At 49.8% G+C, this 25,728-nt stretch overlaps 8 protein-coding genes across 8 annotated transcripts; 5 read left to right on the top strand and 3 right to left on the bottom strand.

The window, feature by feature from the left end:
• Positions 1 to 1,286: 1,286 nt before the first annotated feature.
• On the bottom strand, positions 1,287 to 2,556 carry FRP3 (putative ammonium permease). The gene has a single exon (XM_018855376.1). It carries the CDS (start codon positions 2,211 to 2,213, stop codon positions 1,443 to 1,445), a length of 771 nt encoding a protein of 256 aa, XP_018713166.1. The 5' UTR covers positions 2,214 to 2,556; the 3' UTR covers positions 1,287 to 1,442.
• A 2,530-nt stretch (positions 2,557 to 5,086) lies between these two features.
• On the bottom strand, positions 5,087 to 5,603 carry METBIDRAFT_29278 (uncharacterized protein). Its single transcript, XM_018855375.1, has one exon. The coding sequence runs from the start codon at positions 5,597 to 5,599 to the stop codon at positions 5,195 to 5,197; it is 405 nt and encodes a 134-aa protein (XP_018713165.1). The 5' UTR covers positions 5,600 to 5,603; the 3' UTR covers positions 5,087 to 5,194.
• A 5,199-nt stretch (positions 5,604 to 10,802) lies between these two features.
• Positions 10,803 to 12,614, top strand: DBF2 (serine/threonine-protein kinase; the record flags this gene model as incomplete). The annotated part of the gene is made up of 1 exon (XM_018858437.1): positions 10,803 to 12,614. One exon carries the CDS (start codon positions 10,803 to 10,805, stop codon positions 12,612 to 12,614), a length of 1,812 nt encoding a protein of 603 aa, XP_018713164.1.
• Positions 12,615 to 14,312: 1,698 nt separating this feature from the next.
• METBIDRAFT_75888 (exosome non-catalytic core subunit) lies at positions 14,313 to 15,032 on the bottom strand (the record flags this gene model as incomplete). Its single annotated transcript, XM_018858436.1, has 1 exon — positions 14,313 to 15,032. The coding sequence occupies one exon, from the start codon at positions 15,030 to 15,032 to the stop codon at positions 14,313 to 14,315; it is 720 nt and encodes a 239-aa protein (XP_018713163.1).
• A 402-nt stretch (positions 15,033 to 15,434) lies between these two features.
• Positions 15,435 to 16,763, top strand: METBIDRAFT_37361 (U4/U6-U5 snRNP complex subunit; the record flags this gene model as incomplete). Its single annotated transcript, XM_018856865.1, has 1 exon — positions 15,435 to 16,763. The coding sequence occupies one exon, from the start codon at positions 15,435 to 15,437 to the stop codon at positions 16,761 to 16,763; it is 1,329 nt and encodes a 442-aa protein (XP_018713162.1).
• A 145-nt stretch (positions 16,764 to 16,908) lies between these two features.
• On the top strand, positions 16,909 to 17,555 carry METBIDRAFT_89897 (uncharacterized protein). The gene has a single exon (XM_018859300.1). The coding sequence runs from the start codon at positions 17,053 to 17,055 to the stop codon at positions 17,506 to 17,508; it is 456 nt and encodes a 151-aa protein (XP_018713161.1). The 5' UTR covers positions 16,909 to 17,052; the 3' UTR covers positions 17,509 to 17,555.
• A 1,795-nt stretch (positions 17,556 to 19,350) lies between these two features.
• On the top strand, positions 19,351 to 22,599 carry VAS1 (valine--tRNA ligase). Its single transcript, XM_018858279.1, has one exon. The coding sequence runs from the start codon at positions 19,440 to 19,442 to the stop codon at positions 22,485 to 22,487; it is 3,048 nt and encodes a 1,015-aa protein (XP_018713160.1). The 5' UTR covers positions 19,351 to 19,439; the 3' UTR covers positions 22,488 to 22,599.
• A 518-nt stretch (positions 22,600 to 23,117) lies between these two features.
• Positions 23,118 to 23,348, top strand: METBIDRAFT_35846 (uncharacterized protein; the record flags this gene model as incomplete). The annotated part of the gene is made up of 1 exon (XM_018856660.1): positions 23,118 to 23,348. The coding sequence occupies one exon, from the start codon at positions 23,118 to 23,120 to the stop codon at positions 23,346 to 23,348; it is 231 nt and encodes a 76-aa protein (XP_018713159.1).
• Positions 23,349 to 25,728: the final 2,380 nt, after the last annotated feature.

The following is a 25,728-nucleotide window of genomic DNA, read 5'->3' as shown; positions in this document are numbered from 1 at the left end:
ATCTGGAGCGCCGGAGCAGGCCTTTTAAGCGTCACGAGGCCCGGCGCATCTCTTCTGCGGCGGCTTCGGCAATTTGCCCGGCTGCAGCAGCTGGCGCGGCGAACGGCAGGGAAAGCGCTGGAATGCCACGCGGGCCTGCAGGCTGTGAGAACTAGACGCTTAGCCCTAATTAATCATGTGACAAATGAGACATTAAAGTTCGCACCACTTACCCGGAACCAAATAGCACGACGAGTATATGAAGGGAAGAGAATTCCCTCTAGAGATCTTTTTTAGAAGGTCAGTTGACACAAAAGTGGTTTTAGTTTTTCCTAAATAAAGGTTTATTTCCACACGCTAGTACATCATGTCGAATCCGATATCTCAACTGTACCAGTTGGGAACCACTTGTGGACAGGACATTGAGTTGGAATATCCTGTACTCAAGCAGAAATACAAACACAGGCAAGCCGCGCGCGCGCAGCGCCATGCGTCGCGCGCGGCTGAGCGTTGCCCTCTGGCTGCGCATGGGTGGTGTCGCGGAATGGCGCCCTGGGGCTTTGCACAGGCCGCTGGGTGCGTGCAAATTAACTTCAATAATAAGTGGCTTCGGGCCCAAGGATCAAGCAAATTGGCAAATAGGCTTCAATAATGAGATGCACCCGAAGCAAAGAATCCTGCGGGCTGGCGCTGAGTATTGTTGGGTATGGCGGCCCGTGTTCGTCCCAGGATATGATGGCCCAATAGAGTTTAATAATAGGGCCGTCCAATGCCCAAGCGTGTTTACGGATGCGCCGGGTCTTGCGGCCATGTGCAAGGCAGGAACAGCAGTCAACACAATGCTCGTCGAGCTTATACGAAGGCCCGGTCTGCTTATCTTTAGGGGTGGCTGCGATGGATCAAGAATAATGTGGCTGTCGCTGGACATTGGCTTCTTGTGGAGGGGGCGCCGATATGTGCGGATAGAGTTTAACAATACGCTCAGCGATAGACCAAGAATATTGGTCGATCCAGCTGAATCCGCCTTCATCCATGGGGCAAGAACACCGCCGGATACACTTTGAAAAGGGGCTGATGAAGCGGGCATATCGCCCAACATCTCGCAATTTTGGATACATCCTTGGGGCTCCACTCCAGAGTCTGGTTATGAGCTGATCGACCAGCGGCATGGACAAACCGACTAGCAAACTTGCAACCGCACCCACGACCACGGTTCACACGTGATATTCTTGCCGATTCCACAATCAACGCACTTCAGCCGGACCTCGGATCTTCACAAGCTGATGTCAAGGGCACAACTACAAATCATGTAAGGGTCAATAAGTTAAGTTGCATTCAAGTTATTCATAAACAGTATATAGCTCACCCTCTCGAGAAAGTCTCTCTGACCACCAACGGCCGAACCTTTCGTCTTCCAGCCGCGCAATGCAGAATTATTCGTTCAGAGACGCCATCTCAGAGGCCTACTTCAGGAGGTCGGGCAACGAAATTGCTCTGACAGTCAAGTAGGTGTTCTGCGAGTTGGCAATACCGGCGTATGCGTTGTACCATGCGATGAACGCAGTAAGAATGCCGAAAATACCCGCGGCCTTCTTCACATTGACCGAGCCGTTGAACTCGGCAATCATCAAAAGCAAAAACGTGAGACTCAAACAGAAGAAAAGCAAGAAGAACGCAAGCGTCGACTTCAATGTCATCACCGTCAAGAAAAACGTGAAGATGAACCATCCCATCAAGAAAATACCAAGCGAGTATGCCAACTCCTGGTCGTCGCCGCCGTACGCCGACACAATGCCAAAGGAGTCCACCTGGATTGCCGCCCATGAACACCAAAAGCCGGCATACGACAGCAAAGCCACGCCACCGAAAGTGTTGGCCACAGCCAACTCAAACATGCCTGCGACAAACTGCGCGGCTCCGCCGTAAAAGAACGCCAAGCCCACAACGACATTTGGCACCGTGACACCACGTGCACCAAAGTTGATCAACGACAAGACAAAAGTTGTCAACGCAAAGGCGGAGAGCCCAAGGGGCGCAGGGTTGGCCAAGTTGTGCTTGGGGGCAGGTGCCGAACCGGGGTTCATCTCACCACCGAAGGCTGATGCGAGGTCGCTCTTCAAAAAACGCTCACTGCCAAAGTGGATGTACTGGTCGTCATGCACCACGCGTGTCACAGGCACGTCGCGGGAGTTGAGGGCCTGGGGCTGTGATTGCTGTGCTTCCAAGTCGGACATTTTTATCGTAAATTTAGTGCTGTTGGTCTAGCCGGAGGGGGGCGCAAAAAGTAAAAGGGCTGCGCAAAAGCAATAAGGAGTCACACTCGAGATTTACACGGCAGGTAAATTTGTCTCAAGAAAAAGGGGAAAGTAGAGCGAGTCTTGGGCAATGCGCGAATATTCTGATTGAGTTCCGAGCCTGGGCTTGATTGTGTCAGATGAATTATTGTTAGGCCATTGTCTTGACTGGTGATGGCGATGCGCTTATATATAGACCCGAGGCCGTGGTGGGCCGTACACAACAGTTGTGGGGTTAGCCGTTTTTTTTTCTGCAATTTTTCGCGCGGACTGCGCAGTTCCGAGGGCCTGTCTGCGGGTTCAGAGGGCTGGGAGCCTGGTGCACGGGTCTGTGCCTGCGCCCTGCGCCCCCCGGTTCTGCGAGTCCGCGAGTCTAATCACTCGTATTGCCAGAAAAAATTATGCGCAGCCCCCGGTTCTGGCTGGCTTCACCCCCACCTGGCACCTCCACCCAGCTCATCGAAAAACGCACCACAAATTTGAAAAAAAAATCCTCTATGCTGAAATGTGCTTGCGCGGCGGAATGCCTATGGTGTGCAGACATCACTGAGATTACACCAGCTCAACTCAAGGTGACTGCCACCACAACGAAGACGGCGTAAATGCCGGTATGATCAATTAAACGCCTAAGTCAACCTCGGAACTCGTGTCTATGTCCGAGCAAGGGCACAGGGGCCTTGTCGGCCTGCATAGTGGTGTTCTGGTTTGTGGGGAAGTCGCGGTGGCGCCAGCTCTCTGGCCTAAGGCGGCCGGGGATTCTCGGACTTTAACGCGGTGCTACCGAGAAGTGATGCCTGTCTAGGAAAACGGGGCTTGTAAAAAAAACCACTTTCCATCAAAGTGGAGAACCCCGGTCTTGGCTGCCCCACCACATTAGACATTGCGCCAAGCAGTACGGCATTATCAGCCAGCGCATTATCAAAGCGCATAATCAAATAACAGATGCTCAAATTACGCGCCCGAGGAGGGCACAGTAAAAAACGAACAACCACAAAGCAAAGCGTAACACCACAAAAAGACGCATACAAGCACGCGCCATCAAACCCCCCAAAATTGCAGCATTTTCATCCGCCAGAATAGCCGCCAGTCTTTTTTTCAAAACACACGCTTTCTTGTAAGTTGGAGATGTGCAAAAAAAAAAAGTAAATTAAAGACACTGACCCTGCAAGCCGAAATCTGCTTTCTGGAGTGAACTGTTTAGTTCCAGCATAGTGGATTCGAAAGCCGAAAAGGGTTCCTGCTCAATTTGGGTTTAGTTGTTCTGAAAGTTTTGTGGGGAGGGCAACGGAATTTCCTGACGATCCTTGATTCTGCTCCCCAAAAAAAGAAGATTTCGATTGGTTCTTTTTTTTAGGGGCAGGAACGCCGGGCTCCAGTGGGGTCAATTACGAGTAATAGTGGCGAGAGTGCTTGGCCAAGTCCGCGCTAGAATAGAGACAGGCATTTCCTAATAGAGATGCAACGACCTGCCCCACATTGAGCAAAACTCTCGGAGTTGGGTATGGGCCAGTTGGCGAGCACTCCTTTCGACCGAAAATAAAGTTGTGGGAGTTTCCCGAGGATGAACCACCTTGGCAGCATGAACGAATAAACTTCAATTGGATCCTAGCTTCGAAATTCGTTCACATTGACAAACCCGTCTTTGAGGTATACCGCAGTTACATTCACGGTTTGCTTTACGGTATCAGCATTATTAGGCTACTTTGAGCTATTGAGAGCAAGATATGCTCTATTTGCATGATTCGTTTTGCAAATTAGACTGTGGTTTCGAGAAGCTAGCTGAGTGGGCTATTCCTAAAGTCAGCCATAGAAATTGCCAATTCGTTATATGGTAAAGCAAAGACCGGGGCGGGAACTAATTGTTTCAAAAGCACTGATTAATGAAGGACCAGTGAAGGACATTATACACAATAAGCGGTAGGTCCACTTGCCAGTGGCTGTTTCTGATTTTCCATTTGATTCAAGGCGCCGTAACAGGCACAAACATCTGACCTGACAGTTGCTGGAATCGCTTCTTCACCATGCAGATGAATATCAATTTGAGTATTTTTCTTTGACCAGACTTGCACCAAGCAAAACAACTACCAGCTCTGCCATCATTTGGTCTTTAAGCCGATAGCGCCATAGTAATGACGACAAGCTTTATACGTACATTGCTTGCAACTCGAGTGATCCAAGCATCGTACTAAACACTTTCCCACTTGGATCATTCATACATTTTCGATAGAAAATAATGCCATCCATCGTTAATGAAAGACAAAGAGGTCCTGAAACAGATTACCTTTGAAGGACACTTCAATAATTGCCTCGGATTGTGATACTGGTAAATATGGAGTGCCCCACTGGTCATTAGCACCAGGACAAGGACCTTTTGCCTGATCGACGAATTTTTCTTGAAATCATAAGATTTAAGCTTGTAATGATAAATCTGCCCCGTAACTTAAGTCGAAGACGGAAACTCATACACGGAAAGACTATCAATACAACCTACAAGAAAAACCTTTGCCACGGATATATTTATGATCTTCGTTGCGAGAAGGCTTTCTATTCAATAGAGTCGGTATCTTTCTGCAGCTGAGAAGATGCATGGGGCAACATTTGTAACTTTTATGAAAATGAAAAGCGTTCCGTGTTTCTAACATCGATCATCAAGACTTTCTAGCGAATCGGAAATGTAGAGTTTTGTTGATTACTATATATCTTCTGAATGAAGAGAACATCAAAAAGGCGAAGACCCCTGCAATGTACTTCTGTTATTTTTTTTTTTTGGCTTTTTTGTTTTCTTCTTTTTGACTTTTTTTTGAAAATTAGATGGAAGATGCAGCTTACTTCATTCAACACCATCAGTCTACCATCATTGTGGCTAGCAAATTGATACGAAGAAATCAGTCGCGAACAATAAACTTAAAGCCACAGCATTTTCAGTTTTTGAGAGGCAAGTATCTTCTTAGTGTGGCTTGTTGAAAATCTTCTTCGCTTATTTCGGCCAACACCAGGAAAGGATTCAAATTAGAGGAGGGCTGTTTCATTGACGGGTTTGATCCCAAGAAACCTTTCTGATCAAGCAGGTCTGATCCTCTTGTTGTTGCCATAATGACGCTTGGTTCAGGTCTTTTCCGGGAACTTCTGCGTTTTCTGCCTTGAACTTTCCAACCGTCATCAGAAATATCAGGTACAAGAATATCAGACATTTCCACTTCAGTTCCGACTTGTTTGGAGCCCAAATGTGGATCTTCTCCTGCGTCTCGGGAAGATTCCGGAAGCAAATTCTGAGTGAAATCCTGGATGAGTACCAGACCTTCTCCATCAATAGATTCACAAGTCATGTCCAACATATTGGTGACTGTATTCTTTATCAGAACTTTGTAGTTGTCCATAGTCAAGTTCATAGCCAGAGAGCTGGCAGGGATCACGTTTCCAAGAGAAGAAAGCTCGAGCTTTCCGCAAACTTTCTTGTGTGGTCTGCTTGGGTGTGGTTCCTGGTAGTCATTCTCATTGTTGTCGGTCAAAACCAGAAAAGGGTTATTAGAGAAATGAGATTTGGAAACAGCAGATTCTGCACTGGCATGTTGCTTATTCGAAACAAGCGCCTCAGTCCCAGAAACTGTTCCCACTTTTGCACCAGTCCTTTTTCCAGAATTTCTGCGCTTTCTCCCTTGGACTTGCCACCCAGAATCCATATCAATATCTGGGCGAGCGGCAGACAGCAGAGCAATGTTTTCTACTTTGGGGATCTCAGGTTCCTCACTGAAAATAGAGTTGCTGTTCAGGGACAAGTTTCCTTGTGTTCTTTCATTCTCATCATTCTCAGTGCAGTCTACAACTACGGCTGGCTTCATAAAGAACCCACCAGCCGAGGAGCCAAGCTTTGAGTCAAATTTGAAAGAAAGAACGGAAGAAGCACCAGTGTCTCCGTCAGAAAGTTCCAAAAAGCTACCGTCGCTTGTTGGAGAGAGGGGAGGAGAGCAGTCCGATTCTGTGGCTCTTGAATATTTGGAATGAAAGGGAGTAGAGGCAGCAGCAATTTGCACAGAGATGAGATCATCATTGGTGTTTTCACCATGAGTCTGAATCTCTAGTTTAGCCTCAGAGGGGCCAGAGTAGTATTCTTTGATTTGAACAGCTGTCAAGTCCATGGCAGGAGATTCTGTCTGGACAGAGAGTTCAAGAAGGAGCACGACAAGAAAATAGCCCGTGAGGCAGAGCCCGGCGAATTCCGAAACGCAGTTTATGAGTCTGAAGCAGTAAAAGACTTGTGCAATCATCGTGAAGCGTGTGTTCATGAAAGATGGAGAGGTACAAGAGTGTTTGGATAAAAAAAAGCGAATCTTCGTTTATATGGGCAAATTCATTTTTGCAGTCGGCGGCCTAACAAAGTATGGCTGCGAAATCAGGCTGTCGATTCGCGGATCGACATCTATGTCAAGTCTCACAAGTGGCAAATACATGAAAATCGAACACCTACCGTGCCACAGACTGTGCCCTCTAGCTAAAAACCATCAAGTATAAGAATTCTTGGATTTGCAGGAGGTGTCTCAAATCCCGTTGATTTCCTAGAGTTCTAATCTGCTTCTTCTCGATTGTATCAAACATACATTATACATAATATGCAGAGTGCATTTGGCTACTAATTTGTTGTCAGTCTACAGTCTCATGTGATCGAAATAGTGTATTTAAGATAAGCAGCCAGTCCATAAATTTAAACCAGAAATTGGCATAAGAAAAACAAACGTGTCCGGACTTCAATCGAAGACCTTTTCCATGAAAACTGAGTAGATCATACCAAGCCTTAAGTATGCTGTAGGCGGGTTCTGAACCTTTTCGACAATGATGATTGTTAGCTGACCACATGGCAATATCCTAATGTCATCTACTGATAGATGCTCCGTCCATGATTGTGTCACAGATAAGCAATTGCTAGTCCTCAACCCACATTTATTTTGCTCAAAGCATGGAAGAGCATACAATATTTTTGTTCCATCTACAGATTGTGTAACCCTGACTTGGTACAAGCACCCTAGGCCTGGCGGATTAATAAATCTTTATTGCTGGCAGTGGGAAGAGAGTCATGCACGAAAGTAACATACGATGGTGAGTTACGAAAATTACCGGAATCAACACAGGCTTAGGTTCCATACCCATGACCCAAGAAGCAATTGTATCACATGAATAAAATCGTATCGAGAAACGAACATGCCACACTACGAACTATAGCCACTTCCGAATGGTAAAGCTTCATGTTCGATAAGATGGGTCGATTCTTCACTCACTTGGATTGTATTCTCACGAAAAACGAAATTGCTTATTTTGAAGCATGGTAAGAATTCGTCCTTAGGACAAGGACCATACCGATATCTAGGAAACGCTCAGGATATAATAATGAGGAGGTCAAGCAAATTCTAGGAAAGACCACGGCTCGAAAAAGCAGAGCAGAAAGCCATTAGCAAGGAGGATTTCGAACAATCCAGCCTCAAAACGCCAGGGCAGCAACATCGCTTTGTTCGCTTATGTTCCGCGGTCCGTCAAAACAGTGTAACCACTTTTGGAAAGCCTTTTATAAGGCAGAATAATTGAAGTGATACGATCTATCGTTCTTTAATCACCTTGACAACGGATCGTAAGACCCCCACAAGACCCTACCACGTCAAACATTGGATTTCCAGTGTAATTTTTGTATCCATCAGATCCACAACAACGGAGATGCCACAGAAGCTTTCCTAATCCAAATCTTCAACAACTGTGAAACATTCAAATACTGGGGGCAAGAGCGTAAATTTGCTAAGCCCATTAGTTAAAGCAAAATTTTGACTACGGCCGACAATTTTTTGAAGAACTTCAGAAAACAAATTTGGTTCGTCACCACGCATTTCAAGGAATACAGTCAAACACGTGGCGACTCGCAGTTAGTAAGCTTCTCAAGTCTTCTCGAGCCATCTGAGATGAAACTAGATGATGTAATATCCAATACGTAAACAGTACGTAGCTGGAAGCTGTTTAAAGATTTAGTATACATTTTTTGTATAGTTTTGCTCCTTCAATAATTTAAGAATCACGCTCGGGGTTCACCCCAAAGCACGGAGACTTACTACAAGATTTTCGCTTTATAGCAAAGTGATCACAAAAGCATAAGCGAGGCTGTAAGGAAAATTTGCAGGAATTCTGAGCGTTGGTTCGTATTGGACATATTACCTGAAATGGGCTATGCCCGAAACGATCGCCCAGCTTTGTCTTGTTATGTTTCTTGGGTGAAACCTGTCTCATGATTCGACCCCTGGGTAGACAGCCACTGAATTTCAATGAATATACAGATGTTTCTTCAAATGGTTTGTGGTTGAGCTGACTACTGTTTGAGCAGTGTTGTCGGTGTCCTGCAACAACGCACATCCAAATCATCTTTCTTCATTTTCATTCGGGGATTATTTTAGGTATGGACGGTTGGGTATGATATTGACAGCCCAAGAATTCTGGAAGTTTTGCTATTCGAAAATAACGAGATGTATGTTTGAAAGGTGAAAGGTTGTGTTTGCGTGAACCATCTAATTTATTCTTATTTGAACAGGCAGCGCAAGACATGAGAAATGGCTCAATTATTTTTTTCGAAGGAACATCATATTATAGGGTGTCACTAGAGAGATGTAGAGCCCCACCACTAACAAAAATCACATAAAGAAAAGACCTTTAATAGATCGCAACATTGGCTCAGGTGAAATGGCGCGAGCACCAATTCACAAAATCTCCCAAAGAGGATGTGACCCTCAAAACGACTCTGCCCATAACCAATGTCAACAACTTGAATAAAATTAACTAAATGACATCGTCCCATAGAATATGTTTTCCTGAGGGTCCGTGACCTAGTCCACTCGATAAGACGGCAAAACGTACATTTGTCTTTGCCTCCTGGACCCTAAGCAAGTAAACCCTGCGAACCACTTTGACAAACCAACCAAGGTTTCTTAAATTGTCGGAAGTATTTGGCATTGATCTAATGCCACCACATTCACTTATCTCAGCGTATGATGTCAACTTTTTTACGGTGCGATTTGGGTCCTGCTGTGAAACTTGTAAGCTCAAATTAAAAGATTCTGGTATGTGCAAGAATGTAAAGCGTGAATCACTCACAAAGCCTGATGATAACTACGGTAAACAAGTGCAAAGATACTACGGTAAACAAGCGCAAAAACACTAAGGCCATATTGCGAGCTGGCCTTGGAATCCTCAAGGCACGCGAGATTCACTCAGGGACTTAAATTTAAACAGTTGAAAACATCTAAAGAACATTGGTGCCAGAAATGAGCACCATAGCATGCCTCGCGCAACCAAGAAAATCACGAGTTTTTGACACACTTGGATCTCTCTCGATGGGATAAGCCACGTGATGATAGTTATCGGACACTTGAAATTGCTTGCAATGAAATCGAGTCAGGCAGCGAAAGAAACACCAATATTAACATACCCTTTCGTGAAGCCGCGATTGGGGCGACGCGTCGCGACATTGCGCCTTGGATCAACTTGCTGCACGGCGCCCCACGACATGCCTGCATGGATCACGTCTCATTTGCCTGAAACGGCTTCTTTGTAAATACTTCGCTTCGTGTGCTCCAGGTTCTTTTCGCTTGCGCATTCTCCTTCTACTACAGACCCTGTTTGGTTTGTGAGTCCCGTTCTTAGTGACTACCAGCCAGTTTTTATCTTTGACAGCATTACGAAATATCTGATATACTGCAGCCAGCCCGCCGCCAGTAATCCTAGCATAGCCTTCGTTTACTGAAATCCAGCTCGTGTCTGTGGTGAGATCAGCGCTGCTTTGGGAGACCGACTTATATAAGCTAGAGCCGTGAATCAGACACTGAAACAGTGCAATAGAATCAGTGATCCTAAACAGAAATCAGAATAGTGATCGAAACGGTGATCAAAACGGTGATTCAGTGATTCAACCAGTGATCATCAGTGAAGCAAATCAGTGAATCAAGTTAGTGAATCGAGACGAAGATCAAATCAGTGATCTGAATCAGTGATCCATTGATCCAAGTTAGTGTGAAACAAGTCAGTGATCCAGATCAGTGATTCAAATCAGTGATCATCAGTGAAGCAAATCAGTGATCCGGTGATCAGAACAGTGGCCCAACACAGTGATCAGAAGTGGTCAAAACAGGGACCAAGAGAGCGATCAAAAGAGCGACCAAAAGAGCGATCAAAATAGTGTGCCAGTGATCCAAAGCAGTTTTCCAAAACAGTGTTCCAAATTTGTGAATCAAATCTGTGATCCAAAACAGTTATCCAAAAAGTGATCCAGTGATTCAGTGATCCAAATCAGTGATCGAAACAGGGACCCATCACAGTGATCAAGTCAGTGATCAAATCAGTGATCAAAAGAGGGACCCATCACAGTGATCAAAACAGTGATCAAAACAGTGATCAAAACAGTGATCAAAACAGTGATCAAAACAGTGATCAAAACAGGGATCCCTTACACTGTCCCCACAAAGCCATCCTCCCCAGCCCACTTTCTCGCCCCGCCCGCATCATCACATGGCGTTCTTCAGGTCGCCCCGCAAGAACGACGTCGCCGTCAGCGACATCTCGCAGTCGTTGGAAAACGTGTCGTTTTCGCTGAACATGATGGACGTGGACACGTCGTATCGGCTGCCGCCACGCAAGGCGCCCTACGAAAAGGAAAACGTGACGCCCGCCAACTCGCCCACCAAACTGGTGCTCCACACCTCGCCGCTCCAGAAACTGCACCGGCCCGCCGCGCCGCAGCAACAGAACATCAAGTTGCACAACAACATCTCCCACCTCCAGCCGCCCAACGCATTGTTGCCGGCGGACTTCCAGCAGCGCGCCAACACGGCCAAAACCAAGCGGCTCACGTCCGTGGCGCAGCTCTACTTCCTCGACTACTACTGCGACATGTTCGACTACGTGATTCTGAGACACGAGCGGGCCCGCATGGTGGAGCACAAGTTGATCGCGGACCCGCAGTACATGGCCGACCCGCAGCGGCAGCAGCTCGAGTGGAAGAACTACGTGGGCCGCGAGCGGGCGTTCTTGCGCAAGCGGCGCTTGAAGCCCAAGCACCGCGACTTCGAGATGATCACGCAGGTGGGCCAGGGCGGCTACGGCCAGGTGTTCCTAGCCCGCAAAAAGGACACGCGCGAGGTGTGTGCGCTCAAGATCTTGAACAAGAAGTTGCTCGTCAAGCTCGACGAGACGCGCCACGTGCTCACGGAACGCGACATCTTGACCAACACGCGCTCCGAGTGGCTCGTCAAGTTGCTCTACGCGTTCCAGGACCCCGACAAGGTGTACCTCGCCATGGAGTTTGTGCCCGGCGGCGACTTCCGCACGCTTCTCAACAACACGGGATACTTGGTGCCGCCGCACGCACGCTTCTACATCGCCGAGATGTTTGCGGCCGTCGACTCCTTGCATCACTTGGGCTTCACGCACCGCGACTTGAAGCCCGAGAACTTCTTGATCGACTCCAAGGGCCACATCAAGCTCACGGACTTCGGCTTGGCCGCAGGCACAGTTTCCAACGACCGCATCGAGTCCATGCGCGTCAAGTTGGCCAGCTTGGAGGACATTGGCCACTACCAGGCGCCGTCCAAGCTGATGTACGAGCGCCAGCAGCTCTTCCGGCAGCTGCAGGGCCACCACAACCTCGCCAACTCCATTGTGGGCTCTCCCGACTACATGGCGCTCGAGGTCTTGGAGGGCAAGAACTACAACTTCACCATCGACTACTGGTCCTTGGGCTGCATGCTCTTCGAGGCGCTCTGCGGCTACCCCCCGTTCTCCGGGCTGAAGCAGGACGAGACATACTACAACTTGAAGAACTGGAAGACTGCGCTCAGGCGCCCGCAGACCAGAGACGGCCGCTACGTGTTCAGCGACCGCACCTGGCAGCTCATCATCCGCCTCATTGCCTCGCCCTCCAGCCGCTTGCTGAACTTCAAGCAGGTGCAAGCGCAGCCCTACTTCGGTGAGATCTCCGACTGGGACGGCTTACGGGACAGGGCCCCGCCGTTCACGCCCCAGTTGGACAACGAGGAGGACGCCGGCTACTTCGACGATTTCGAAGACGAGGAAAGCATGATGAAGTACAAGGATGTGTTTGCCAGGCAGGAGCAGAACGAGACACTCTTGGAGGGCCCGCGGGCCAACGGGCGCCGAGCGGCCAACCTGAACAATTTCATTGGCTTCACGTTCAAGCACAAGTCGAACCCAAACAACAAGTTCCAGAACGGCGAGATCAACCTTTTGGGGGGCGGTGGCCAAGCGGCCCGCAGACTGCCTTTTGGGGGGAGTTCCTTGGACCCCTTGGCCACGCTATACTGAGTGGCACGGAGGGTCTCTTCTGTTTTTAAAGCCTTGGAGATTGGTTGCCGTTTGCTTGTTGTTTGCGGTTTCCGAGGCGGCCGTGCGAGTACCAATCATATCTACGGGAACATTCAGTGCTGCCGGTATCCTCAATGTGACCTTGGCATAGGGAAGGAGGCGCTCACGTGGGACGAACGTGGAATTCCAGTTTTGTCTCGGTGCTCATCTTGGATTATGCAAATGACCTAAAGACCATTGATGTGGCTTGTTGAAGCCGCGTATGGTCTTGAAACCCAAATGAATCGCGTTAGACCGACCCAGTCATATGTGCTGTGGACATGTGCCGCGGCCCCAGCAAATTTCCTGGTTACATGTAGCTTCCGGATTTGGAAGCTTGACGGTCAGACCAGACAAAACCAGCCTCAGCTTTTAATACTCGGTTAATGACTTAGACTCGGGCTCCTTCCTCGTTTCACACTAGACTGTATCAGGTGCAGTGCTTATTCCGCCCAGGACACTTGATATTGAATAAACAAACTATTTCAGATGCATGTATGAAGTGTAGCTTCCCGAACCACTTTTGCCATTGGATCAGTCGATATTCGTTTTGCGTCTGGGTCAGACTCAACACCCTACGCAAAACTTTGCAAGAGAAGCAACGTAACGACATAAGAATAGTGAACATGAGTTTTGGGGCTTGCATGAAGTCTCAGAATTGCAAGGCGTGGCTGTATTGCTCGAATACGAAATCAGTGATACTCGGGAACTTCGAGTGGTGTGGAGAAAAGCTCTACCAGACACGGGCGCTTCTTCTATTTGAGTAATTCTGCTTGGCGAAAAGTCAAATCTTCTTTTTTTCTGCAAGGATGACGTGTATGAGAACATTAGCTCTGTCTTTGTTTCGATGAACCAATCTGTAATCTCATAACCAAAGATTCGGACACCTTCGGATTACACCGTGGTTTTTTCAGGAAAGAAAACAGAGATTTTGAAGTGTATTTGGCGTCATACGTATTTGTAAGCTTTTTTATTAGCATGGCAAAGTCTGTGTTGAGTGCAAGTGACTAAACAATTTGTGAAACGATCACTTTACGTGTATAGAGCTCGAACAGCGACTTCCGTCACAGATTTAGCCAGGGTCCGGCAGCTACGGTTTCACCATTGAGAAATAAAACATCAGTTTGATTCAGGCTGCAGACTCATAGCAAGAACTACTGTCGACAATCCTTATGATATATGCGTATACGTTCTGAGCCCTATTCTTGCGAATCACAGCAACGTTCGAGTAAAGCCTTAAACAAGGGATGAATCGTCCCCTCACCGAATCCAATTATACTCATTCGCAGATGTATAGCGGGTTATAAAGGGTGCGCTCGTTGTTTGACTCCGGCATCACCGCTGTACCATAGAGCAGCCCTAGGTAGCAAAATATGGCCAGCCAAAAATCCAGAAAAGCCAAGTAATCCGACGCTAGCATTTCAGCTGCGGCTTCTTGTCGAACCTGCCGTTTGGGGCAACGGATTCCAATCAGAGGTTGACTGTGATGGAAGTGTCGAAACGAGCATGAGACGCCTTTCCTTACAAGGAAAGATGCCATAGTCATGCAACAGCCACGCCGGGATCATATAGCCAAGCCGAGATCATATGGCACACCCCGAATCCACAGCACACCCAGAATCATCCAACACAGCGAGCATCATTCCGCAAACACAACCGCTACGATGCCCATACAAAATCCTCGGCCACCAGCTTCTCCACAAACGGCCTCTGCACAGCCGCGTGCACCGTCTCACAGTACTCGCTGGCCGCCTCCACCACCGACACGAGCGTGTCGTCGTCAAACGCACCGTTGCTTTCCACCAAGAGGATCTTCAGGGCCTTCCTGTCCCGGATGTCAAAGCAAATCACGTGGTGGCTCTGCGAGCTCTGCAAGGCCTTCAAGGGGGGGCCGGTCGAGACGTGTCCGGCCGAGTCCACGGCAAGCGAGACCAGGGCAAACGAGTTGAAGAGCGCAATGTTGGCGTCGACAAGCGCAAAATACGCGCAGTTGATGGCGGCGCTGAGCTCGTTGGCGGTGAACACGGCGCCGGACTTGGCCGTGTTGCCCGAAACGGCCACGGTCCCGCCCAAGTCGACGTCCGTGGCCAAGAACTGCACCACGATCTGGATGAGCTGCCGAGGGTACTTGTGTCTTACGATCACCAGCTGGAGCACGCAGCGCATCAAGTCCTCCAAGTTTTTCTCGCGGGTGGTGGACACGCCCCTGCTGGGGCGCACAATAAGCTCCAAGCTGGCCTGCGTGGGCAATTCTTGGCGGATTTTCGGCTCGATGGGGCCGGAGACAGACACTAGGACAGTGGTGCTGCCTGCAGTGAGCCTGGCCAGCCCGTCCACCTCCGTGAGGCCGGCGGGCGAGACGCTGAAAAGTTCGGACATGGGGGAAAACACGATTTCGGGACCAGTGAAACAGGTTGCCGGGCGGGAAAAAGCAGTGCAGGCGTGAATGCAATGGGCCCTGGAAGAGCCCATGCCCACGTCGGGCCGGGCGAGATGGGGCGCATCGCCGGAGCGGGTCACGTGCCGCGCGCCTCTGCCCAACGCTCTTCTCCAGCCATCACCAAAGCGTTCCGGCCAGGCTCGTCAACCACGCTCATGGACTACGGAAATGCGTTGATGGACGACTTCGACAGCGACTCGAGCCTGTCGGACGCGGCGGACTCGAGGGTGCACTCCGGCCCCGCGCCAAGCGCGTGTGGCGACGCGGAGTCTCGCCCGGAAACCCTCCACGACTTGCTCGTGCGGGCCCGTGGCGTAAGTGTAGACCGCCAATTGCAGCAGATGGACGCCCTGAGCGCCCTGGGTGCCCTGGACACGAGCGGTGCGCTGGGGCTCTCGCAGGTCCAGGCCCTCATCCCCGTCATCCGCGCGGATCTCGAGAAGTACGCCGATCTGATGGAGACCGAGTACATGGACCTCGTGGCCAGCATCCACCAGCAGGACCAGAGCGCCGAGTACCGGTTCCTCGTGCAGTTGAGCGACTTGCCGGTGTTGGTCCACGACGAGATGCTGGCCTTGCGGCGCTTCGTGGCGCTCCGCTACCAAGTCGTGTTTCCCGAGTTGGAGCTGCTCGTGGCCAGCCCGGTGGACTACTGCCGCGTCGTGCTTGAAATCGGGCAGGACTTGGCCGGCGTGCGGGCGCACGAGCCGCGGCTCAGGCAGATCGTGGCCGCGGACAAGGTGCTCACCATCGTCATGGCCGCGCTCCAGCAGTTCCCGCAGGCGTTCCAGCTCAGCCCGGGCGACTTTGCACCCATTGCGGCCGCGTGCCACGCGTGCCTCGAGCTCAGCGGTTTTCTCCAGGAAATCTCGCAGTTCGTGGCGGGCAAGCTCGGCAAGTACGCGCCCAACGTGGCGCAGGTCGTGGGGCCGGTGGCCACGGCGCAGCTCCTCGTCAGCACGGGGTCGCTTGCGCAATTGGCGCAGACGCCCGCCTGCAACCTCGCGGCGTTGGGCGTGCGCGAGTTGCTGTCGCAGCACAAGGCCCGGCTGGCGCCGTGGGTGCGGGCCCCGGGCTACCTCTACCAGAGCCCTTTGGTGGCGGGCCTCCCGCCCGAGATCGTGAGACAGGCGCTCCGCGTCATCTCCGCCAAAGTGGTGTTGGCGGCCCGCATCGACCTCTCGCGCAGCTCGCCGGACGGCGGCATGGGCCGGGCGTACCGAGACGAGATCCGGCGGAAAATCGACCAGCTCCTCGCGCCGCCCGAGCTCACGGCCGCCAGGGCGCTCCCCGTGCCCAAGGAGCAGAAGCTGAAGAAGCGGGGCGGGCGGCGGTTCCGCAAGATGAAGGAGCGGTTCCAGATGTCGGACCTCCGCAAGGCGCAGAACAAAATGCTGTTTGGCACGCAGGAGCAGACCGTGATGGACGGCTTTGGCGACGAGGTGGGCTTGGGCATGAGCAGGCAGATGGACGGCGTGCTGGTCAACCGGAACACGGATGCGCGGATGTCCAAGGCCATGGTCGCCCGCTTGCAGCAGCAGAAGCAACGCGAGACCTTGGACACCATAGTGTTGGCGCCGGTGGCCGAGAAACGGGCCCGCGCGCCGGATGTGCCGGGCAAGTGGGGGACGATGAAGCGGCAGAGGTTGGACGGGGAGGACCGGGGCTGAGGCCTGGTGCTATTTTCGTGCGGCCGTGTTTTTCTCGGGCTGGGGGCGGGGTGCAAGCACGCGAAGCGTGGTGTTTTGCGGCACGCTTCAGGCCGCCTTGGGTGTGTTCCGTGTGTTTCCGTGTGTTTCCGTGTGTTTTAGGGCTTTTGGGGAAATGACGCCTGAACCCAGCATGCGCTCGGTGCTGGCAGCCGGGCCTGTGTTTGACGCTGGCAGCCGGGATTGTGTTTGACGCTGGAACCCCAATCTATGACATCTGCTCGTCTTTGGCAGCGGGAGTTTTGCCGCCATGGAAGGGGGCGATAGGTCAGGAATATTGCCCGGGGCAGGCTCAAGGGGCGCCATTGAGGACGGGTCCTTGGACGCTCGTTGGTGGCTCGGGTCTCATTCGTCTGCACTTGCCCGATGTGTTTCGAATTGCGGAAGTCACGTTTCGGGCTCTCGCCTCAGGAGAAAACCAGGCCGAGTCTGGTGGCTCTGGGGCAGGGGGCGTTTTCGATCCACCGAGCTGAATTCTCTTTTGAAGAGGTTTGGAGACACGCATTATCATCTTGCCCAAGCTCAGCTTCACACATCTTGCCCATGCTCAGCTTCATACATCTTGCATGCTCAGCTTCATACATCTTGCCCATGCTCAGCTGTTGAAAGTGAAGGTCCAAGGGTCATCTTCCACACAAGATTGATTGTCAAAAAGCACAAGCACCATGGAAGAATAGCTGGTGAGGAACAGACCCGTGACACGTGATTCCCCCGGACACCCGCTCAATCGGGTGCTTCACTATTAGCATCCAGGCTTTTCAACACAATATTCCCAGCGGTGCTTCAGCCCGGAAGGTCCTCAGACATGACGTTTCTCCGAAAGTGCCTTCATAGCTTTGGCCGGCTGGGCGATTTGGCAACTTTCCTTGCGTGTCTTTGCCAACTGCTTGTGTGACAAGCGGACTACTTGTTGGCATGTCTTGCATCCCATGTGCCTTGATAGCCGAATTCTATGAGCTGTCAGTGCTGAGTTTGACATGGCCTTGGCTGTGCTATTTGGCGGCGTCTTTTGCTCTTGGGATTTGGGTTCTATCTTTTCTTGTATACGGAGATCGCAAATGTTGACTCCTGAACTGCTGGGCTACTTCATCTAATCGAGTCAAGTTCTGTCTATTTGACTCTGGGTACTAATCAGCCGAACGTCCGACAGGGGTCTCAGTGCTGTTTGAATTGACCAACATTATGCGGGCCCTTACAACTGTTAACTTCCGATGAAGTATCGAGTACTTTGTACCTTGGCATCTTTAATCAGGGCTCATAGTCGATCTTGTATAAGATGACAAAGACAGGAACTCAAGTGTCTTTAAGCATATTCTCTTAATGCCCCTGGACGTTTCCCATTCCAGAACCATTACCGGTTTATTCGGGTTGAAACACCATATCGAGAGAAATGAACATGCGCACGAAAAGCTGCAAAGACGCGTGACGAGACAAATGGCAAACGCAACCCACCATCGCATTCGTACCACGCCTTCTTTCCAGCTGCGTTCCCTTGTGTGTAAATCAATGTACTGTCATTCTCCTAAATAGCCAGAACTTTGCGAAGATGCATCGTGAAGCCGTTCTTCTTTTCAGTCTCAAATGCAATCATAGCCGCTGACTATGTTCACTATAAGATTTTTGCAGAGGAAACTGAAGCAAAAGAGGCCTGAGTGTGAAAAAATTACCAAGGCCGGATACTGCTTGGAATGACTAAATCAAATCACAAACATACCCAGGTAGTACTTTCCAGAGCTGCCGCTGCAGCTCCCGGATGACAGAAGACGTCCTAAATCTTCGTTCTTGTTTCGAAAACAGAATACTCGAGAATTGACGATTCAACAATGAAACTTGCAGGAGCCTTAAGTGCAAATCTGCGCTGACGATCTGGTCTATTGCCTGGTTGCAATTGTCCTTCCTCTATATCAAGGCTCCCAGACTACAAAGTGCGAGACCCAAACTGCCCAACTGCTTGCAATTTCACTACTGTAATAATCCAAATCATCAGACTAGAGTTTTTGTACGTTGTGAGCCAATCCTCGGGACTAGGGCGCGTAAGGGTGACTGCTTCCAATCGTCGTTTTTTGTTCAGACCCTTTGGAACCTTTCAAATTTTGAATTTTTTGGATGAAAAAAGATATGAACACAGTACTACGCCAACAAAAAAAGAATACAAAACAAAAAAGACAACCAAGCTCAACCAAAAAAAGCGAACAAAAAAAACGTTTTCAAACTTGTGGAGCCCGATAATAAAAACCCACACTCGGCCTAATCGTTCTCCACCCATGCAAGATCTGAATTGGCACAGAGCCCGGCAGCACCCTCAATCCACCCTCCGCTTCTGGCAGTCTCCCCCAAGATTCCGCGCGCCTGTGGAGGCACGGGTCTACGAGCGGTATGAGTCGTTTTTTTTCGTCTTCTCTGCACGCATACCTCGGGCTGTCCATGGCCTTTCGCAGATTCGTTCTTCAGAAAGTCCCGCTTTTCCCCAGAAATACCGTGGCCCATATCCGAACGTTCGCCAGCACGATGTCTGCACGTGAAGAAGTGACTGCTGCCGGCGCCACAGCCGCCGCACCCGCCGCGCCAGCCGCCGGTGAAGTGAAGAAAGAAAAGACGGCCAAGGAGATCGAGAAGGAGAAGAAGAAGGCGGAGAAAATGGCCAAGTTCTTGGCCAAGAAGCAGAAACAGCAAGCCGATGCCCAGAGCAAGCCTGCTGCGGCCAGCAAGCCCAAAAAGGAGAAGAAACCCGCCGCGGAGCCCGTGCCGGAGTGGAACGACACCACGAAACTCGGCGAGAAAAAGGTCATGGCGCCTTTGGACGACCCGGCTTTCAAGGCGTACAACCCCAAGAACGTGGAGAGCTCATGGTACGCGTGGTGGGAGCAGCAGAAGTTTTTCGAGCCCAGCTTGGACGGCGGCGAGATCAAGTCGCAGGGTGCCTTCACCATTGCCGCTCCTCCACCCAACGTCACCGGCGCGTTGCACATTGGCCACGCGTTGACGTTTGCCATCCAGGACAGCTTGATCCGCTACAACCGCATGAAGGGTAAGACCACGCTCTACTTGCCCGGCTTCGACCACGCAGGTATCTCCACGCAATCGGTGGTGGAGAAACAGGTATGGAAGACCGAGCAGAAGACGCGTCACGACTACGGGCGCGAGAAGTTTGTGGCCAAGGTCTGGGAGTGGAAGGAGGATTACCATGCGCGCATCAAGGACCAGGTCAAGCGCATGGGCGCGTCCTTCGACTGGTCGCGTGAGGCGTTCACGTTGAACCCAGACCTCTCGGCTGCCGTCACGGAGGCCTTTGTGCGTTTGCACGAGGACGGCACCATCTACCGTGCGCTGCGCTTGGTCAACTGGTCCACGAAGTTGAACACGGCAATCTCCAACTTGGAGGTCGACAACAAGAACGTCGCGGGCAGAACCTTGCTCTCCGTGCCAGACTACGACGAAAAGATCGAGTTTGGTGTGTTGACCCTGTACTCGTACTGCGTTGTGGGCTCCGACGAGAAGATCACGGTTGCCACCACCAGACCAGAGACCTTGTTCGGAGACACTGGTGTCGCTGTGCACCCCAAGGATCCACGTTACACCCACTTGCACGGCAAGTTTGTGCAACACCCCTTCTTGGACCGCAAAATCCCAATTGTCACGGACGCAGAGGCTGTGGACATGGAGTTCGGAACAGGTGCGGTCAAGATCACGCCTGCGCACGACCAGAATGACTACAACACCGGTAAGAGACACGGCTTGGAGTTCATCAACATCTTGACTGACAACGGTTTGTTGAACGAGAACTGTGGTCCTGAATGGCAAGGAATCAAGCGTTTTACTGCTAGAGCCATGGTCATCGAGAAGTTGAAGGACTTGGGCTTGTACGTCGACCAAAAAGACAACGAGATGACAATCCCCACCTGCTCCAGATCGGGTGACGTCATTGAGCCTTTGTTGAAGCCACAGTGGTGGGTCAGACAGGAGGAGATGGCCAAGGAGGCCATCAAGGTCGTCAAGAATGGTGAAATCACCATCTCGCCCAAGACCTCTGAGAAGGAATACTTCCACTGGATGGAGAACATCCAAGACTGGTGTATTTCTAGACAGTTGTGGTGGGGTCACAGATGTCCCGTCTACTTTGTGGTGGTCGACAACGAGGAAGGCGACCGCTTGGACAACAACTACTGGGTCGCTGGTAGAACCTACGAAGAGGCCTTGGAAAAGGCCAACGCGAAGTTCCCTAATGTGAAGTTCACTTTGGAACAGGATGAGGACGTGTTGGACACCTGGTTCTCCTCCGGTTTGTGGCCTATTTCTACTTTGGGCTGGCCAAATAACACCGAGGACTTGAAGCTCTACGCTCCGTTCTCCATGTTGGAAACCGGCTGGGACATTTTGTTTTTCTGGGTCTCGCGTATGATTTTGTTGACGTTGAAATTGACAGGAAAAGTTCCTTTCAAGGAGGTTTTCTGCCATTCTTTGGTCAGAGACGCACAGGGCAGAAAAATGTCCAAGTCCTTGGGTAACGTCGTGGACCCATTGGACGTTATTTCCGGTATTTCATTGGACGCCTTGCATGACAAGTTGAAGTTAGGTAACTTGGACCCAAGGGAGATCGAGAAGGCTGCCGCGGGTCAGAAGCAATCTTACCCCAACGGAATTCCCGAGTGTGGTACTGATGCCATGAGATTCGCCTTGTGTGCATACACCACTGGTGGTAGAGACATCAACTTGGATATTTTAAGAGTTGAAGGATACAGAAAGTTCTGTAACAAGATCTACCAGGCTACCAAGTTTGTTTTGGGCAGATTAGGTGATGACTATGTTCCACCCGCCTCCTCCGCCAAATCTGGAAACGAAAGCTTGGTCGAGAAATGGATCTTACACAAGTTGACCGATGCGTCTAAGGCCACCAACAACCATTTGGACAACCGTGAGTTCTCGGAGGCCACATCCGCTGTTTACAACTTCTGGTACGACTTGTGTGATGTTTACATCGAGAACTCGAAGGCCTTGATCCAGGAGGGTACGCCTGAGCAAAAGAAGTCTGCCCAGGACACCTTGTACACGTGTATCGATGGTGCATTGAAATTGATCCACCCATTCATGCCATATGTCACCGAGGAAATGTGGCAAAGATTGCCTCGCAGAGCGGGCGACAACGCTCCTTCAATCACCGTGGCCCAATACCCTGTCTATGAAGAGAACTTTGACGATGTCGCCTCCTTGGATGCCTACGAATTGGTTTTGAACATCACTAAGGGAGCCAGGTCCTTGTTGTCTCAATACAACATTTTGAAGAACGGCCAGGTCTACGTTGAGACCAGCGATGAGACCGTCAGATCCATCTGTAAAGACCAAAAAGACTCCATTGTGTCTTTGATCAAGGGTGTTGAGAAGATCGACGTTCTTGATGCGGGTGCAGAAGTTCCTAGTGGCTGCGCTTTGAACGGTGTCAGTGCTAACACTAATGTTCACGTAATGGTTAAGGGCCAAATCGACATTGACGCTGAGATCAGCAAGGTCAGCAAGAAGTTGAGCAATATGCAAGAGTTGCAGAACAAGTTGAAGGACTCCATCAGCAAGTTCACGGACAAGACCAAGCCCGAGGCCAAGGAGGCTGCTTTCAAGAGAGCAGAAAACTTCAAGGCCGAGGCTGAGGGGTACGAGCAGACCATCGCTATTTTGGAGAAGTTGAAGCTCTAAGTGTGTATAAATAATTGTATAGAGATACGGAATTTGAATAGTTCGCTGTTTTTCTTGGCTTGGTTTTGCATCGTGTAGTCGGATCAATGGCAGAATTCCAAACAGAACCCGGGGTGGCTTTCCGCACAGTTTAACAATAGCTTCTTCTGTTTAAGATTAAATGATGGGGATGTGAATTATCGATTTTCTCCGTGACTCTCTGCTTTTTGCTTGAGGCAAATCGTAACAAAATCGAGCTGATGCGCCTCACCTTTCTTGTATCTCCAAGCATAGGGTCTTAAGCCCAACAAGACAGTACTAAAAAAACAAGAAAGTTTGAGGCCGGTTGGAGTCGTGCATCCTGCTTCGGAATCTGAAAAGCAAAATTCGCCAGAAAAATCCGAAATTCGTGAAAAACGCAGTCTCCTCTGATCTCGGAAATCCTGGATCTTGGTATGCAGTCGGCGAGCCCCAAGCAGTGAAGGTTTTCAACAACTGCCTGTAGGATATCTTGATATGGATGACGTCAATGGAACCGCACTCTTGTATACAACATAGGAGAAACTTCGACAACTGGGGTTGGGCAAAATAGAGTATAAATACGAGCCCGTGCCCACTTTCTGCTTCGTTCACCAGTATTCACATTTAATCATGGATTTCGGCAATTTGATCAACAAAGGAAAGGAGGCGCTTGCAGGAGAGGATGGAAAGATTGACTACAGCGGAATGCAAAAGGATGCCCAGGAGGCCTATAAAACTTTCAGCACCACCGAAGGCTCGTATACTGACAAAGCCTCTGCTGCGTATTCAGAGTACCAAAAAGACCATGCCAGCCAGAAGTCTTCTGACGAAACCAAATCCGACTCTACGGAGAAGAACTAGTTAGCTTGCAAATCGCAATGCAGATTAATATACGTATGCCGTTTTTTAGAGAATGGGTGTAGTGTTTGGTCGTGTGGTGAGGACCGTTGCTGGTTCCTTATGATAATCTGAGGTGCGGGTCCAGCGAACGCCGTTCCCTGTATGCAGTACGGACACTGTTCCATGCCGACGTCTGCTTGAAATGGCAATTCTCCTTAGCCAGTTCTTATGTTAAGTAAACAACACGTGCATTCGAGAAGCACTTATGCGGGATTTTTCGCCCAACAAAGCCAACTGAAACTTTCAGGGAATTCTGGTTTCTGCAGGATCCATTTTCTTGTGAAACGCAGTCGGTCCGTACAGTCTGTTCTGGTTTTCGCAAGTCACAGTGTCCAGCTTTAGTACTAGCTCTTAAGCCGGTGACCTCAAATCAGCAGAAATCAGTAGACTCGGCCTCTTTTTTGTTTTTGAAGACGCTTCTGGTTTTGTGTTGATTGTTTTTTGCCGTATCTTTTGAAACCGCCCTAAAGATCAAAAATTGACTTCGGGACTGGCGGAAGCTTAAAGGATTTGTCACCGCATGCATAGCCCAAAACTGTGTAGAGCTATTCATTGTGGTCTTGCTCAATTAGAATCTGAGTCTTCCTCAACAGAAACTGACTCCAGAAGAATTTTCAGGGGAATCACTTGCCAATCAGAGCGCCCAAGTCGCCAAGGCCTCAATATTAGGACTGGAATCATTTTTTGCTCGTTTGTCGGGAAGATAATCCAGCTAGGAGCCGTAAGATGTCTGTTTGCTGTTTTTACATAATTGCGGTGGTCCAAAATCAGAAGTGATCTAGAGCTTAGCCAGACAGAACACTCGCTCTTTTCTGTTGACTATAGAAAACTTCACCAGTCACTTCTATGCGGGTCGGACCTGGTTCTAGAACAGAGGATGGGGAAATAGAGAGACACGTCAATTTATGGAATAGTCTAGAGGCTACAAATCGCCCCTGAGCACTCTTAAAAATGACCTCATTGAAGTTGCTGGTTTTGAAGGAACAAGGAGCCCCCGAGCACTCTCACAAAAGACCTTATTGAAGTTGCTCTCCAGCTTTGGGGATTTGAAAGCCCCTTCAAGAGGCTTGATTAGGAAAGATGAGAACAAAAGCCTCCCTCGAGACCTGCCCGAATGCTCGAGTTTCCTTCTTAGATTTTCATCGAGAACCGATGACAGGCTATAAAAGACAGTCTGTTTCCCGCTCATTTTGCCAAACCATAGACTCAACTGAAAATCAATCATGGATTTCGGTAGTTTGGTAAACAAAGCTAAGGAATCTGCCACAGGCAACGACGAGAAGGCAAGCGCAAGTGAGCTTCAAAGTGCCGAGGAGGCATACAAGACATTCAACCGCACTGAAGGAACGTACCAGGAAAAAGCTACTGCCGCGTTTTCCGAGTATCAAAAGATGCAAGGAAGCGGAGACAAGTTGGATGCGGCGATCGATGGTGAGCAGAAACAAGGTGCGAAGGACTGCTCCATTGACATTGCCACCGATGCCAATACTGACGCTTAGTCTCTGCTAGTATCGTATGAGTCAATTATAGGTAGCTTTGATTATGAGTCAATTATAGGTAGCTTTGATTATGAGTCAATTATAGGTAGCTTTAATAAAATTCACTTGAACATATGGTAGAGCGTCTAGGTCACAGCCCTAAGGCTTAACCAGGAGACTTGCCAGAGAATATATGGCAATGGCGGGTCACGATGCCATCAAAAGCCACTTTGGTTGGTGAAACAAATTACGTAAAAGTAGCAGGAGAAGTCTTGTGATCTGTAGCCCTTTCTCAGTAGCATCCCTGATGAAGAGGAAGCATCTTTCTGAAGTTTTTTGAACCAAGACTGAGACAGTATCTATGACCAATACCGTCAATTCAATGAAAATTCTCGTGTATCTTTCTGACGCCACTTGCCTTGCACAACTCTTGAATCCTTCTGGTATCTCAATCATATCTATAAAATCGGGATTTGGACTCGCTATCTAGTGACACTGGGCGTGATGGTCATGCCTCCCCGTCTTCCTATTTAAGACCGGCTTAACATATGGCGAGCACAATATCCCTACCTATTCTATCCAATCCACGCCACGCGAAACATTCAAAACATCTTCATACATGTCATGACATCTAAACGAATCTACGTCTGCTCATGAACAACATTGCATGTGATGGCAGCATACATCTAAAAACAGCTGTTTATAATTCAGGCACAGCTCCAGCAGTCCCCGGCCCGCTTTTATGACCTTTAAAATCGAAACGAAGCGGTATTCTCCTTGTCTGACCTATCTTTCAGACCTGACCCACCAAGTCACGATCGGGTCACGTGACCGCCGGTGCGGCTAGTCGAGGCCCCCATACT

Source organism: Metschnikowia bicuspidata (genome assembly GCF_001664035.1).
Source record: "Metschnikowia bicuspidata var. bicuspidata NRRL YB-4993 chromosome Unknown METBIscaffold_1, whole genome shotgun sequence".
NCBI classification, from domain to species: Eukaryota; Fungi; Ascomycota; class Pichiomycetes; order Serinales; family Metschnikowiaceae; genus Metschnikowia; species Metschnikowia bicuspidata.
The sequence above is the reverse complement of the archived record's forward strand: the minus strand, read 5'-3'. Positions and strand labels throughout refer to the sequence as shown.

Coding starts and splice junctions, on each gene's coding strand:
- FRP3 (XM_018855376.1), bottom strand. CDS start 2,213: ATGTCCGACTTGGAAGCACAGCAATCACAGCCCCAGGCCCTCAACTCC.
- METBIDRAFT_29278 (XM_018855375.1), bottom strand. CDS start 5,599: ATGACTTGTGAATCTATTGATGGAGAAGGTCTGGTACTCATCCAGGAT.
- METBIDRAFT_89897 (XM_018859300.1), top strand. CDS start 17,053: ATGGAAGGGGGCGATAGGTCAGGAATATTGCCCGGGGCAGGCTCAAGG.
- VAS1 (XM_018858279.1), top strand. CDS start 19,440: ATGGCCAAGTTCTTGGCCAAGAAGCAGAAACAGCAAGCCGATGCCCAG.